The sequence below is a fragment of the Aquarana catesbeiana genome, linkage group LG04, assembly GCF_042186555.1.
Source record: "Aquarana catesbeiana isolate 2022-GZ linkage group LG04, ASM4218655v1, whole genome shotgun sequence".
Lineage (NCBI taxonomy): Eukaryota > Metazoa > Chordata > Amphibia > Anura > Ranidae > Aquarana > Aquarana catesbeiana.
Window position 1 is genome coordinate 434,808,879 of NC_133327.1, and position 17,089 is coordinate 434,825,967.

Consider the following 17,089-nt stretch of genomic DNA (forward strand, 5'->3'; position numbering starts at 1 on the left):
TCAGGACAGGAGGGACAATAATAGCGGGTGTCACGCCTATATCCGCGCTCTTACTGCAGACACAACATCTTTTTTGGGGAGGTTCGTTGGGTAGGGGTACTCGGGAGGACATAAAAATGCCTCTCATGCAGCCGACTGCATTTGGTTGGGGATGTGAATGGGGGAAGTACGGGCGCTGCAGAAGCGGTGGGTTCCCAATTAGGATTGGCGAATGCAGCAGGAAGGGCACTATGGGCACGATGGGCCTGTGTTTGTCTTTTTGGTGGCAGCGGGACACTACTTGTGCTTGCCACCTCACCAGCTTCAACTGCACTTATGGGACTCGCCACGTCACCACGTGTTACTGCAGTGCTGGTTTGACTACGACCGGGGTGTACTAGGCCGCTGGCGCTTGCCAGTTCACCAAAACGCTACCAAAAAACGTTAGCGATCGCAGGGATCAGGCCTGACTCTGCGAACGCTGCAGTTATGCGTTTAGTGTTTTGTAAGTGTCAGTGATCGATCGATACTGCACTTGGGTGGGCTGTGCCGGGCCGGGCGGAGGGGCAAAACGCAGGTGCTAGCAGGTATCTGGGCTGATCCCGCTAACACTGCGTTTTTGGGAACCCTAAACTGCTGGTGACGCTAGTATAGATCTGATCGGATCAGATATTGATGCGATCAGATACTATACCACTAAGGGAGGTGTACGGTGCGTGCGTGGGTGTTAGCGGTACTGGCGCTAATCTGACGCTGCCTGGGGCTGGTGCTTGCCAGTTCACCAAAACGCTACAAAAAAAACTGTTAGCGATCGCAGGGATCAGGCCTGACTCTGCGAACGCTGCAGTTATGCGTTTAGTGTTTTGTAAGTGTCAGTGATCGATCGATACTGCACTTGGGTGGGCTGGGCTGGGCCGGGCGGAGGGGCAAAACGCAGGTGCTAGCAGGTATCTGGGCTGATTCCGCTAACACTGCGTTTTTGGGAACCCTAAACTGCTGGGGACGCTAGTATAGATCTGATCGGATCAGATATTGATCCGTTCAGATACTATACCACTAAGGGAGGCGTATGCTGCGTGCGTGGGTGTTAGCGGTACTGGCGCTAACCTGACGCCTGGGGCTGGTGCTTGCCAGTTCACCAAAATGCTACCAAAAAAACTGTTAGCGATCGCAGGGATCAGGCCTGACTCTGCGAACGCTGCAGTTATGCGTTTAGTGTTTTGTAAGTGACAGTGATCGATCGATACTGCACTTGGGTGGGCTGGGCGGAGGCACAAAACGCAGGTGCTAGCAGGTATCTGGGCTGATCCCGCTAACACTGCGTTTTTGGGAACCCTAAACTGCTGGGGACGCTAGTATAGATCTGATCGGATCAGATATTGATCCGATCAGATACTATACCACTAAGGGAGGCGTATGCTGCATGCGTGGGTGTTAGCGGTACTGGCGCTAATCTGACGCTGCCTGGGGCGACGCATATCACCGCCGGGCGATCAGGGGGCTAAACCTTTATTCGGTAATAAACGGCGGGTGCCCTGACACTATAAAAAATAAACGAACTAACCAGCGTCATCCGTAACGGTTATACGGTGATCAGTGGTGAAAGGGTTAACTAGGGGGCAATCAAGGGGTTAAAACATTTATTAGGTAGTATATGGGGGTCCCTGACGCTATAAAACGCTGACGGCGAACCTAAATATTTACCTCACTAACTAGCGTCACCAGCGACACTAATACAGCGATCAGAAAAATGATCGCTTAGTGACACTGGTGACAGGGGGTGATCAAGGGGTTAAAACTTTATTAGGGGGGGTTAGGGGGGTACCCTAGACCTAAAGGGGGGTAATACTCACTGTCCCAACACTGTAACTGTCACAAACTGACACTATGCAGTAATCAGAAAAAAAAAAAAAAAAAAAAAACTGCTGGTGTCAGTTTGTGACGGGGGGGGGGGGGGGGTGATTGGGGGGGGATCGGGGGGCGATCGGGGGGGGGATCGGGGTGTTTTGTGTGCCTGGCATGTTCTACTGTGTGTGTGTGTGTTGTGCACTCACATAGATGTCTTCTCTCCTCGGGCCGGAACGGAAAATACCGACCCGAGGGGAGATGACATCACTTCCTTTGCTGCTGTTTAGCATACAGCAGCAAAGGAGTGTTCTCATTGGCCGGCGGCGATCGCGAGGGGGGGGCCACAAACGGATGGTCTCCCCCTCATCACGGATCGCCGCTGGACAAAAGACGACCGCCTCGGGCACCGGGGGGGGTCCGATCGGACCCCCCACCCGCGGAAGGCAAATCACGTACATGTACGTGATTTTGCCTGTCCGTGCCACTTTGCCGACGTACATCGGCGTGAGGCGGTCGTCAAGTGGTTAAGGATGTTTCAAACAGTTGATTTGGCCACACCTAATGTTTTTGCTATCTCTATGGTGGGTTTGTTTTGTTTTTTCAGTCTAATGATGGCTTGCTTTACTGATAGTGACAGCTCTTTGGATCTCATATTGAGAGTTGACAGCAACAGATTCCATATGCAAATAGCACACTTGAAATGAACTCTGGACCTTTTATCTGCTCCTTGTAAATGGGATAATGAGGGAATAACACACACCTGGCCATTGAACAGCTGAGCAGTCAATTGTACCATTACTTTTGGTCCCTTAAAAAGTGGGAGGCACATATACAAAACCTGTTGTAATTCCTACACCATTCACCTGATGTAAATAAATTGAAGCTAAAAGTCTGCAGTTAAAGCACATCTTGTTCATTTCATTTCAAATCCATTGTGGTGGTGTATAGAGCCAAAAAGATTAGAATTGTGTCGATGTCCCAACATTTATGGACCTGACTGTATGCATCCCTGATGTGGATAAACGCCAGAAGTTCTCCTTCTTGTAGGATAGAAACCACTGACCTGATCGACTCCATGCAAAAGAAGCGGATCTTCAGGAACTGATTTAGATTCTTTAGATTTAGAATGGGTCTGACATCTCCATTCGATTTTGGTACCGTAAAGAGGTTTGAATAAAACCCCAAACCTTGCTCTTCTGTGGGGATTTGTATGATCACCCCCTGAGCCAGTAATCGGTCTAGTGCCCGAAACAGAGATTGCCTTTTCCCTGGATCTTTAGGAACGTTTGACCTCAGAAAAACAAGATGGTGAAAACTCCCGAAATTCTAGTTTGTACCCTAGAGACACTGTGCAGATGACCCATCTGTCCTGAATTTCCTCCTGCCAGACTTCTGAGTATTGCAGAAGTCTTCCCCTGACTCTGATGAGGGGGGGGCTCCCTTCATAATGAGGCTTAGGAATTCTGTTTTGTAGGTTTCCACCCCCAGGGCTTCTTTTGTGCCTGGGCCTGACCCTGAGGTTTTCCTCTAGAGTCTGACGGCAGAGGCCGTGGCCACTGCCTAGAGGCGAATGCCCCTGGCACAGGAGAAAGAGTCCGCTTAAATTAAGGGCGTGTATTCTGGCAAAAGAGTATTTTCCCACTGAAAATGGTTTGGATGTATTTGTCCAAATCCTCCCCAAATAGCCGACCCCATGAAAGGAAAACCAGTCAGGAGCTTTTTGCATGGTGCTCTGGCTGACCACTTTTTTAACCACAGGATTCTACGCATGTGTACTAGCACAAGCGAAAGGTGGGACGCCTAGAGAATAGAATCTTTAATGGCATCTATAGCAAACATAATGCTCTTGGTAGTTCGGCCATATCCCGGGCTTGCTGCACAGAAACCTCTTTAAGGGCCTGTCTAAACTGGTCCCTTAGGGATTGACAGATGCCTATTGCAGCGACTGCGGACTGAGTAACCGCACCTTCTAAAGACAAAGATGAATTTAACAAGAATTTCCAACCTTTTATCTGTTGGATCCTTAAGCATTTGTGCATTGTCTACTGACAATTTAGACTTTTATTCACACTGGAAATCGCAGCGTCAACTGCTGGTATAATCCTTTTTTTTGGTGAATTTCTCCTCCATGGGATAGATAACGGAGAATCTCTTTGAAGGGAGAAAATGCTTATCCGGGTGATCCCATTCAGCATAAATAAGCTTTTCTAGTAATGCATGGACAGAAAATGCATGCAAAGGCTGTGAGAGTTTTAAGGAACCCAAGGAAGAAACCAAACCTTCAGTTGACTCCATTAGGGGTAGCATGAAAGTGAAATGAACCATCTCCATAAGAGACTGTACCAGCAATTTCTCAGATTGCAAGGCTGAAAAGGGTTCATCTACCATTGTTTTCTCCGCAGAGGAGTAAATCGGTTTGTCTTTCCTCCTGATGCCTGAGGGTAACACCTCATCCCCTACCCACCGATCCCCTTACAAAGGATCTAAGGTGGGGGAGGGGGAGCTAACACACTTCTTATCCATTTGGATGGAGGATGCGATTAAAGCTCCCTCTAGGCCCTGCAGGATGTAGGAAAAGGCATCTTCAGTCACATATACAGGGGCTGAGATGTGAGAAACAGCTGCACCACCAATTTGTTCCAATGACTCATCCTGGCTTGCCCCAACTGGTATTTCAGGCAAGGATGCAGTGTGGAGGCATGGCTGGAGTTCCCAGCGCCTGGGGGTAAAATCTTTGGTACCTTTTTTGAGGTTTTTGTGGTGTCTTTTTTGGCAGATATAGTCCTAAGCACAAAGAGCAGAGGAACTATTTAAATGCACAAATCGCTGAACAATAGTCTGACAGAATAATTCCGCTATACAAGTTCATTCTAGTGCTGGGAAAAAATGTCCTTCCATATTAGGAATGCCCGTTTTTGCACTCTTACATGCCCCACTGCTCCTGTGTCCCGAGTCTAGCCAGCTTGCTTTCTCCTTGCTGCACAGCCAAGGAAAGACAGCTCCAAGCAATAACTCCTCTCTGCGCTTGCGCCATGCGTCCTTGTGGATGTTTATGTCCCACACACGGCACCGTGCCTAGGCCCCGTCCCATCCGTACAACCCGCCCCCCCTTTTGTTTGAATTTTCAAATGTTCCCGCGGGCGCTTTCGGGCAGATCCAACACTAAGGAAGGGGGGGGGGGGGTAGAGGCAGAGCCCAAAGACAGATGGTAGGGGAGTAAAACTTCTGGAGCTGAAACCGTGACCTCGCACCCCCCGCGGCGGGGGGTATTACAAGGGGCACCACAACAATTGCTGTTCCCTAACCCCTCATGGTCCCACCAGGGGGGGAGAAATGCAGGATGGCAGATCTCTTACCTGCAAGAGGAATTCCCCACTGTGCAAGCTGCTGCCACACACGGACTGACATTGAGCTGAAGTGCAGACAACAGATAAGGTATGTGCATATACTCCCTCTAGTGGAGGATTTAAGGCATGACAACATTTTTTCCTTAAGAAAAATCATAGGTTCCTATGCTGCTGCCCTTACCTTATCCTCGCCACAGGATACTGCTGAAGTCAGACAGATCCAAACTTCACCCATCACGGCGGGCTGTGTTTAGCAAACCTTCAAGGACCCAGTCCCTTTTTATTAGGGTCCCACTCCCTTGGACCTGTATAGCACCCCTCAGGAAAAACTTTAGGTAATGTGAGCATGACCAAAAAGCCCTGGGTCCCGGGGTCCAGCCCTGCAAAGAGAGGCGTTACAGGCAAAACCTCGTGCTTCGTATACGAGGCCCATGTACCATCCACTTTGGCCTCAGTAGCACTTTGGATGGATCCGGTCTGTGGAGGCTATTTAAATCAAGCATGGATCCCTCCTGGAGCACCTCAGAGCACATCTTCACTCGTGACCAACAGCTTAGACACTGGCGAAAAAACTGAGGTGCTCCCGGTATGAGAGGGGTTATATAGGGAGGCAACTTCCTGTTTAGGGTGTGGCAGTGTCCATCACCTGAAGGTGGTCTATAACCCACATAGTAATTACTATGGTGCTCTGTGTCCCATAATGTACGATAAAGACAATTATTTTCCCCACTGTATATGTATTATGCACAAAAAGGTTGATGATGAGGATAGGATACTGCACACCAAAGGTAGCCCACTCTGTTGGTTAAGGATCGGCTTTAGCCCATCTCGTCCCAGGGCACGCCCCTCTGACACGTTTCATCCCCCCACAGGACTTAATCATTGAAACTCTACGTTTAAGCCATATGGGAGGGCAAAATATGTCAGGGGGGCAGGGCCTGAGAGGAGACGGTTTGAAGCCGCTCCTTTACTCATAGATCAGCTGTCTTTGGTGTGCAAGTATCCTATCCTTGTCATCGGGTATCTCATAGCAAGCCGCGACAAATTTCCTGGATGCCAGCACCCGTTAGCGAGTGAGAGCCACCAGATGAGTTTAAAGTTGTGTTTTGTGTGGCGCTCTATGTGTTTTGTGAAGATGCAAAAGAGGTTGCTTTAGGCAAATGGTTAATATCCCCTGTGTAATTTAGTGCAATTTTATTGTAATTTAGGAACCCAAGATAACAATTTCTTAGCCCAATATAATAAACCTTTTACAAATGTAATGTTACATGTTATCTGAAAGAACCTGCATGTGCTTATGAAAAGTGTTACGCTATACAGTCGTTCCTTGAAGTTTCTTTGTTACATTGTTGACACTATGATTAAGGTGTACCTAAACTCAAGAACAAAAATGTAACATACCGCAGCTTACCAGTCCTCAGATGCGGTGACTGTATTCATTTTTTTAAATTTGGGGCTTTTTCTCTCATTTATTTTTACCTAGTGATTCTGCCAGTAATTCACTAGCGTGACAACTTTCACTCACTGTACTGTATCTTTGGAGGACTAGCTTTGTCACCCTAAATTGCTCACTCTCAATTTTAACTATGGAATAAACCCCCCTCTCCTCATCTCTGTAATACAGAGGGGAGATGCTCTGTAGCTCACAGCCGTGAACTGTAATTGGCTGATAACACTATTTAGGATAACACTGCAAAGTACACAGGGCAGCACTAGATTTCTGGCAGTATCAACAGGTAATTTTTTTGCACTTATGTAACACATTTAACAGTGAGGGTAGCGCTGCACTACATACTGTATTTTGTTACTGGAACACATATAACAAAACACTTTCAATGGTATACTGAACAAATCAAAAGAGAGCAAATAAGAGATATTCATTTTTACATACACTTTAAGAGCAAGATCACTTTTACGTGCAAGCAATGGACACAACATACATCCTTTACCTTTCTAACATATCCCTGGTTTCATTTAGTAGCCGTATTGTAATGACATCTTTTTCGGTCAGTCCACATGCCTAAAAAAACAAAGGTATACATAATCAGCAAAGACAACAGGGTTACAAGCTCTGAATTATTTAAAAGAGAAATATGTTTTTTTTCTTTTTTTTTTTTTTATATTCATACTTACCTAGGTGGATGCAGCATCAGACCGATGCTGCAGGTGTCCCCTAGCGTCTCTGCACTAAGAACCAAGCCACCGAACACCGCCGGTGGCTCGGTTCTCACTCCTCCATGAGGGGAGAGATGCTGCCTGTCAGTCAGCATCTCTTCTGCTCTGCTCCTCCACGCTCGTTGAAGTGCTGAGCTGTGGAGGGGCGGGCAGCGGCCATCTCAGCGACTCGCTGAGACTGCTATAAGTCGAGGCAGCTGGCGGATCCACACTGAAGTTGGGATGACACGCTGCCTCGACCGATTGCAGTGCTCTCCGCTGAAAATGGGTCACAGGAGTGCAATACAAATTGCACTCCCGTGACCCTTAGGAGAAACCCAGCCTAAAAAGCTCAGGCTGGACTTCTCCTTTAATGTTTGTCTCATTTCTCTAAATGGAATACAATGCACAGGCAACATTGATTCCGCTGTGTTTAAAAGGGGTTACTGAATGATGCAGCTAAATAAAACTAGAACTGGGATAGAAAATACCTGAGATGTTAATGGGTTCTCTTCATCTGCCATCATAAATCGACACAACATTGACTTGCTTTGAGATGCCTTTACAGCTGGTGTTTCACAGTTTTCTTCCACCAACCTTCGTATTTCTTTGATATGTTGCTCCAAATCCATAAGAGAGAGAGAGTGCTTCAGAGATAAGCTGTTAACAGAGTATAATCAATGTACCTGTATGCTAACATTTTTTATTTCTAAGACTCTGAACATGAATTTGAGATAAAAACAATTTGGTTGGTCAGGAAGTTTTAAGCACCACACTCCAAAAATATCAATGAAGAAAATTAATGAAGACTCAATGGACTTTTAAGGTGCTAGAATAAAAAAAAAAAAAATCTACAGAATCTAATTAAAAATACATACAACATACAATTTTTGCTATACCACAACAAGGACTGTACATTATAACATTTACAAAACACACACACACATTTTTTTAGAAGAGTTTCCACTGGTAAAAGGGGAATAGTCTTTTCGGATGTGTTTTGCACTTTTGTTTCTTAAGGAGATCAAGAAAAGAAGATCTGTTTAAACACTGTCCACTAACTTCAATGGCAGAAAAAGTGAACAGAGGTCAGCTTCAAATCCCCAACAGGGAGAGAAGAGCCCTCTGGGATAACCCTCAGGAGCCAGCGATTGGTGTCTGTGTATATTTCGATTTTTTATTGCTATACACATCAAAATGTTTGGATTGGTTGACATAATAAAGAAATAGGTGGTAAATGAGAAGAGTCTATATACAAAGGAGCTGTGATTGCAATGTTTTGTACATGTTATCATGTATTTGTTATGATGCCATAACGGCAAGCTTTTCATGTTATATTATATGTATTTTTAACAAGTGTTGTAAATAAAAAAACAATTAACATTTTATGTGCCAGTGATAGATTAAAGACAAATTCAACCCCAGCATGTATTAACCACTTACCGACCCACCACAGTAAATATACTGCAGCGGAGCACCACATGCAGGCACAATCTCATACATGTACGTCATGTGCCTGCTCCGGGTTTAGGAGCATGCTGCACGCCCCCCCGTGACCGCTCCACCAGACACAGCAGATTGCAAGTCCTGTTACTCAGGGCCTGGTGATCACAATATCAACAAAGCCGTTAGAATGAATGAATTAATAACAGCTGTGCTTCCTATGCTGTAATTACATATACACATATATACATACACACATATACATACATATATATATATATATATATATATATATATATATATATATATATATATATATATATATATATATATATATATATATATATATACACATAAACATATAAAAAAAATATTGGGTTTTTTTTTTTTTAATTTCAATCTTTCTTAGTTTATATTGCGAAGAATAAAAAACCCATTGGTGATCAAATACCACCCAAAAAAAAAGCTCTATTTGTGTGAAATGTTAAAATTTTCATTTACGTACAGTATTGCATGACCACGCAATTGCAAGTTAAAGTAGCACAGTGATGAATAGCAAAAAAATACCCTCACGAAGGGGGTAAAACCCTCCGGAGCTCAAGCATTTCTAAAAAAAAATAAAAAAAATAAAAAAAGTACCTTTCTTTTGTCTGAGGTCCTCAAGCTGGTTATGTGACAGGAAGGGTCACGTTTCCAGCACTGGGTGGCACTTGATGATGCAGAGAGCACTGCTTACATGATGATAAGAGCATCATTCTCTGCATCAACAAATTATGAGTGCAGGGCATCATGGGGACACAACCACTAATGGATCCCGCAATCACAGGAAGCTGGTTGAATGGTGCTGGGATTTTTCGATTTGGAAGAGAAATGGCACTCAGTCGTAGAGCAGTTAGTCTGTGAAGAACGGTGCTGGAGAGGAGGCAATCATAACAGCAAGAATACTGCTTTCTTATTTTTACAATTGTGCTAAAACGCCTTAAAACCGCCTCAGTGTGAAAGGGGTCTAAGGGTTACAAAATACACATGCTCCTTTATTGTAGTTTTTAAATATTTTATTTTACCAACAATACAAATTACAGTAAATGAAGGCTTTTATAACTAGCAGCTAGTTTGCTTCACAGGAAATGGAAAGTTTGTAACCTGTATGAAATCTACTTCTAATTAGACTTACCTGCCAAGCACCTTCTGCACTGCTTGTTTTACTATTGTTATCAGTTCTGTCAGGCCTGAGGAAAAAACATAATAGATTATGCCCTCCACTTCCGGTATAAGCACAGGTATTCTGACACAGAGAAACAGCCTAACATCAGATACTTCAAGATTGAAATTATATCGTACCATCTCCTAGGAGGTGTTGAATGCTAGACAAATACTGTTGTTGTACCTCTGGGGATGCTTGGAGACCCTGGTAAAAGAATAAAATGATGTTTTACTGTCAAGTCACCCATGTGTGTAACACATTTAAAAAGCAGCATTTCCAGTTTTCTGTTCAAGTAAAGAAAAAGCTTTTTTCTCCTTTAATTTTAGACAAAAAAAAAAAAAGGGGGGTTTTAAAGGCTAAGTTCTACTTTCTGAACATGTTACACCCATAGTTAGGGGGTTAGCATGCACCCCCCCCCTCCCGACAGAGGGTGGGGGGATCCTTTCCATGAATTTTAAATTTGAAAACACGGCAGCGTTATTCATTCACAGTTTCCTGTGAATTAATAGACCACAGGTACCAACAGCTATTGCTGCTGTCGGCTTGTAGTTCTCAATAAACTGTGAGGGGTCACTGGTGAGCGCTCTCGTAGTTCCTTGATCCTCCTGCTCTCAAGCAACTGCCTGCCCACATCGGAGGTATGAGCAGGCAGCAATCCTGGGAATCTGCAGAAGCCTGGCATTGCACCCACGATCTGATGATATAGGGCGCAATGCTCTGCAAGCTCCCTAGAAAAGAAATAATAAATGCATATTTTTTTTACTGACTAAATTTTAAATTTTTTTTCAAAAGCTGAAACTTATCCTTCAACTAGTCTCCCTACACTATTCAGTATATATCAAATACATTTCAGTAGGGATGCACCAATACAGATATTGGTGCGGATACCAAGCATGCCATCGCACTGCAAAGAATCACATGTGATTTGAACAGGAATGAGGTGTGAAAGGAATCACACTGCATTTCAGTTCAAATCGCATGCGATTCTTTGCAGTGCGATTTGCGCCCATTTATTTTGTATTGACACAGATCGCACCGCAAAGTATCGCTACTCGGTATCGGCAAGAACTTGACCGAAAGTATTGGTACTCATACGCGTCGATAAAAATAAACGGTATTGGTGCAACCATACATTTCAGCAATTTCTACAGGAAAAAAAAATCTATAGACTAGAGCATCGTGTGGGGGATGTGTCTAAATCTTGAAGTTAATAGATTAGTCTGTCGGCTTATATAAAGGCCTAGCTTAGACCAATGCACAGACAATATGCAGGTGTGTTTCTTGACTTACATTACAGGGTTTTCCTCCTGATGAGTTGTCCAGATAGATGTATCCACCGATAATATTTAGCTGAACACGAAGCAGAACAACCAGCATACATGTGCTATAAACTGTTCCTATACTCCTGGTAAAACCTGAGAAATTACAGAGTAGTGTACCCTTGTGTTAAAACTTTGATACCATTTATTCATAACAAAAAAGGGACATCCCAAATTAATTAAATGTAGAAAAATGGAAATTTCACAATCAGATTTCACATTAGTTCTGTTGTATTAGTACATACAGTATATTGCAAAACTTTTTTTTATCAAGGAGAGAAAGCCATCAGGATAGAGAGATAGAGATATATATATATATATATATATATATATATATATATTTTTTTTTTTTGGGGGGCACTGCAAACACAAGAAATTGGTTGCTAGTATAATGATCAGATCAATAGTGCTCACATGCTGCAATTGTGAAGGATGAACACTGATGTGATGTGGGTTTCGCACAGGAATCACTGCGTTTCCCACATCACATAGCAATCACACTGTGTTCATGCGATCAGCCGCGGGTGTCAATAAAACCCGGTTTACACTGTCACATCGCATGTGACTTGCACAGGAATCGCACCGCATTCCTGTGCAAATCACATGCGATTTTGTGCGGTGCTATTTGAGACCATCATTTTGTATGGCTCAAATCGCACATTTATGTGAAAGAGGTGCAGGCACCTTTTTTTCCCCACAATGGAATCAGATCGCATGGGTGTTCATACCCATGCAATCTCATTCAGGCAAGCGCACTGTTTTGGGACCTGCTTTTGTGGTGCAGGAAATGCAGCAATTCCTGTGCATTTTCAGCATCAAATTAATGTGAACCGGCCCTAAAAGTTAACAACACTCCAAAAGCAGGTTGCAGAATACGGTGCGTTTGCCTGAATCAGATCGCATGGGTGTTTATACCAGTTTATATGTTTATATCCAGTGAAGCAAAATAAAAAAAAAAAGGTACCTGCACCTTTTTCATGCGGATGTGGTGCGATTTGAGCCATACAAAATGATAGGCTCAAAAAATGCACATAATCACATTTGATTTCCACAGGCATGCAATGCACTATTCCAATTGCAAATGTTTCTGTTTCTGGCTGTGTATATAAGTGGGTGCTGAAGCAACCACCAGCTGGAACCGTAACTAATAAGACAGTGAGTGAGTGAGACAATGTCATCAGCACACCATGAATCCCCAGAATAGGTCCAAAGCTTTATGCAACGACAACAAATTGCAATGTTTCGGAGCCTCGCAAGATCCCTCCATCAGGCATGCAAAGGGGTCCTGCAAGGCTCTGAAACATTGCTATTTGCTGTAACGATGTGATTAATGAATAAAGCTTTGGACCCATTCTGGAGATCAATAGCGTGCTGGTGACATTTTCTCGTTCCATAGGAATGTGGTGCGATTCCTGTGAGAATCACATGCGATGTGACAGCATGAACTGGGGCCTCTTTCCCATGGATGGTCAGTGAGGATGGTAATAACAGACAGATGGGCCACTGAACCAACCATTCACCTAAAACCTACCATACAGCTGGTAGGTGCTGTATACATGCCACAGCCACAGTGCTTTGTCTCATGGTCACAACAATTTGTTGAATTTACAGCTCGACAATTTAAGTCAAAGGGGCAGCACTGCAAACACAAGCCAAGTGCTTGACTTACAGTTTTGGTACGTTAATAGGAATGAAACATTTCCGTTCAGCAAAGAAAAAAAAAAAAAGGAGGACAGAAAATAGGATTTTTTAAAACAGCTTACCTGTAAAATCCTTTTCTTTCGAAGGACATCACGGGACACAGAGCCACAGTAATTACTGATGGGTTATATAGGTATCACTGGTGATTGGACACTGGCACACCCTATCAGGAAGTTCAACCCCCTATATAATCCCTCCCCCTTGCAGGGATACCTCAGTTTTTGTAGCCAAGCAATATAGTGTATTAGAAGAGGGGCGGGACCTCTGTGTCCCGTGATGTCCTTCGAAAGAAAAGGATTTTACAGGTAAGCTGTTTTAAAAAATCCTATTTTCTTTCTCGAACATCACGGGACACAGAGCCACAGTAATTACTGGGATGTCCCAGAGCAATGCTACCTGAGGGGGGGGAACCACGACCAATAGGGTGCAATCAGACCTGAGGACCCTGTACCGCTGCCTGCAGCACGCTACGCCCGAAGGCGATATCCTCATGCCTTCTCACATCCACCTGATAGAATCTCTTGAATGTATGAACTGAAGACCAGGCTGCGGCCTTGCAGATTTGAGCCATAGAGGCCCGGTGATGCACTGCCCAAGAAGCACCAATAGCCCTTGTGGAATGTGCCCTGATCTGAAACGGAGGAATCTTCTGTTTCAAACCGTAAGCTTGAATGATCAACTGTCAAATTCATTTAGAAATGGTAGCTTTTGACGCTGCCTGTCCTCTATTGGGACCCTCTGGCAGCACAAACAAAACATCCGTCTTGCGGATCTGAGCAGTTGCCCCTAGATAGGCCTTAACTGCTTTTACTACATCCAACGAATGTAGAGATCGCTCTTCCGGAGAACAGGGATCTGGAAAAAAGGAAGGTAGAACAATGTCTTGGTTTAAATGAAAATCAGAAACCACCTTCGGTAAAAAACTAGGATGAGGGCGTAGTACCACTCTATCCCTGTGTATAATCAAATAAGGCTCCTTACAAGAAAGAGCTGCTAATTCTGATACTCTTCTAGCAGAAGAGATGGCCACCAGAAAAATTAATTTCCTTGTCAACAAGACTAAAGGAATCTGACTTATTGGTTCAAAAGGCTGTTTCTGTAACACAGCCAGGACCAAGTTCAAGTCCAAGGGGTTTAGGGGCGCTTTAACCGGGGGGTTAAGACACATCACCCCCTGCATAAAGTTTCGGACCAAAGAATGCGAAGCAAGTGGCCGCTGAAATAATACTGATAAAGCAGAGACCTGGCCCTTGATGGTACTCAAGGCCAGCTTCATCTCTAATCCCATCTGTAGAAAATCAAGGATTCTACCTATGACATATTTCCTGGGATGCCAACCTCTGGATTCACACCAGGTTATATAAGCTTTCCAGACTCTATGATAAATCATCCTGGAAGCTGGCTTCCTTGCATTAATCAAGGTAGATATGACAGGACCTGAGAGCCCACGACTCTTCAGAACGTGGGTCTCAATAGCCAAACCGTCAATTTTAGCGTTTGTAAGGCAGGATGGAACGCTGGACCCTGAGATAACAGGTCTGGGCGTACCGGTAGGGTCCACGGGGAACCTACCGTCATCCTTACTATTTCTGCATACCAAGTCCTTCTGGGCCAAGCGGGGGCCACCAGAAGTACCGACTTCCTTTCCTGCCTGATCCTGCGAAGGAGTCGTGGTAATAGCAGAATAGGCTGGAATGCGTAAATCAGTGAGAACCGATGCCACGGAATCACCAACGCATCCGTCCCGCATGCAAGAGGATCTTTTGTCCTTGCACAAATCTGTCTATCTTTGTGTTGAATCGGGATGCAAAGAGATCTACATCTGGAATCCCCCATCTTTGGCATATGGCCCAAAGGACGTCGGGATGCAGAGACCATTCCCCTGGAAGTAACTGCTGGCGACTTAGATAGTCCGCCTGCCAATTCTCTATTCCCGGGAAGAAAACTGCCGATATGCATGGCACATGCATCTCTGCCCAGACTAAGATCTGGTTCACCTCCTTTTGAGCAGCTCGGCCAGGGGTGCCTCCCTGATGATTGACATAAGCCACTGCTGTGGCATTGTCGGACTGGATCCTGACCGGACAACCCTGTAGCCTGATAGTCCAGGCTTTTAGAGCTAGATGTATCGCCCGGATCTCCAGAATGTTGATGGGTAAGGTCCTCTCTGTTTTGGACCATACCCCTTGGACCGCAGCCTGTTCCAGAACTGCTCCCCAACCTGACAGACTGGCATCTGTTATTACCACCGTCCAGGTAACCGGCAGAAAGGATTTCCCCTTCTGCAGGTCTTCGGGTATGAGCCACCAATTGAGGCTCTGACGCACCGCATGCGACAGGTGCATCGGAAAGTCTAATGCCTGAACTTTCTTGTTCCAGGTCGACAGAATACTGTGTTGCAGCATTCTTGAGTGAAACTGAGCATAGGGAACTGCTTCGAAAGAAGACACCATCTTCCCTAGTAGCCTCATACAAAGGCGGACTGAGGGACCATTCTTGGTCCTTACTGCCAGAATCAGCTCTCTCAAAGCAGCGATCTTTGCCTGGGGTAGAAATATTTTCTCCTGGCTTGTATCTATAATCAGACCTAAATACTCCAGTCTTCTTACTGGTTTTAGGAAAGACTTTTCTAAGTTGAGGATCCAACCCAGGTGTTCTAGATACCTGACTGTGGTCCTCAAGTCTCCATTCAAAGAGGCTACCGACCGGTCTATCAAGAGCAGGTCGTCTAGTTATGCTATAACAGCTATACCCTGAGCCCTTAATCTGGCCAGAGGAGGAGCCAAGATCTTTGTGAACAGTCGAGATGCAGTGGCTATCCCGAAAGGCAGAGCCACAAACTGGAAATGGCGCCCTCCTACCTCGAAGCGCAGAAACTTCTCCTCCCTGCATGGTGGGAACTACTGTTCGAATTGATTCCATGCGGAAGGATTGAATCCTTAGGAATCGGTTCAGATCCCTTAAGTCCAGAATGGGCCTGACATCCCCATTTGGCTTTTGCACCGTAAAAAGGTTGGAATAGAAGCCCAATCCCTGGTCCTTTGCGGGAGCTATCATAATGACCTCCTGCGACAAAAGTCGCTCTAACGCTAGAAGGAGCGACTGCTTCTTCTCTGGGTCTCTGGGGACACTTGATCTGAGGAACCGAGGAGAGGGAAATTCCTGAAATTCCAGCTTGTACCCTAAGGTTACCGTGGAGATTACCCATCTGTCCTGGAAATCCTCCTGCCAGAGCTCTGAGAACTGTCGCAGTCTTCCCCCCACTCGAGTGAGCGGGGGCACCCCCTCATGCAGAGGTCTTAGTGTTTTGCCTAGTAGGCTTCTTTCCCCAGGACTTCTTTTGTCCCTGGGGTTGACTCTTGTCTCTGGACCCCGATGGAGGCGGCCGTTGAGACTGCCTGGAGGCTAAGCCCCCGGCGCTGGGGAAAGAGTCCGTTTGAAAGAGGGACGCTTACCCTTCTTCTTGACAGGTAAGAGAGTGCTTTTCCCACAAGAGATTCTCTTGATATAGTTATCCAAGTCCTCTCCAAACAATCTTGCACCACGAAATGGAAACCCAGCCAGTAGCTTCTTACATGGTGCTTCGGCTGAACAATTTTTCAACCATAGGATTCTACGTATATGCACCAACCCCAGTGAAAGACGGGAGGTTTGCATGATAGAATCTCTAATGGCATCAACCACAAAGCATAAGGCCACTGGAAGGTTAGCAAACCCCTGGGCCTGCTGTTCAGGTAATACTTTGATGACCTGCTTAACATGGTCTCTTAAGTATTGACAGACTCCAATCGCTGCTACTGCAGGTTGGGCCACTGATCCTGCTAAGGAGAAAACATCCTTCAATAGGGATTCCATCCTTTTATCTACAGGATCCCTGAGCATCTGAGCATTGTCTACAGGACAAGTCAGGCTATTATTTACGGAGGAAATGGCGGCATCAATAGCCGGAATTCCCCACATTTTAATAAACCTTTCTTCCATCGGATAAAGTGTTGAAAACTTTCTCGGTGGAAAAAAACGTTTGTCTGGGTGATCCCTCTCAGAATAAATGAGCTTTTCAAGTAAAGTATGAACAGGAAAAGCATGTGCTGCTT

General features: G+C 45.0%; 1 protein-coding gene across 1 annotated transcript in view; it reads right to left on the minus strand.

Moving 5' to 3' along the window:
* Positions 1-17,089, minus strand: part of PEX3 (peroxisomal biogenesis factor 3) — a 73,779-nt gene that overhangs the window by 33,622 nt on the left and 23,068 nt on the right. The window contains exons 6-10 of the mRNA XM_073627416.1: positions 11,266-11,390; positions 10,113-10,179; positions 9,946-10,000; positions 7,820-7,988; positions 7,124-7,194 (exon numbers count right to left, since the gene is read on the minus strand). Of these exons, the coding sequence (XP_073483517.1) occupies positions 7,124-7,194; positions 7,820-7,988; positions 9,946-10,000; positions 10,113-10,179; positions 11,266-11,390 (487 nt within the window). The remainder of the gene's footprint in view (positions 1-7,123; positions 7,195-7,819; positions 7,989-9,945; positions 10,001-10,112; positions 10,180-11,265; positions 11,391-17,089) is intronic.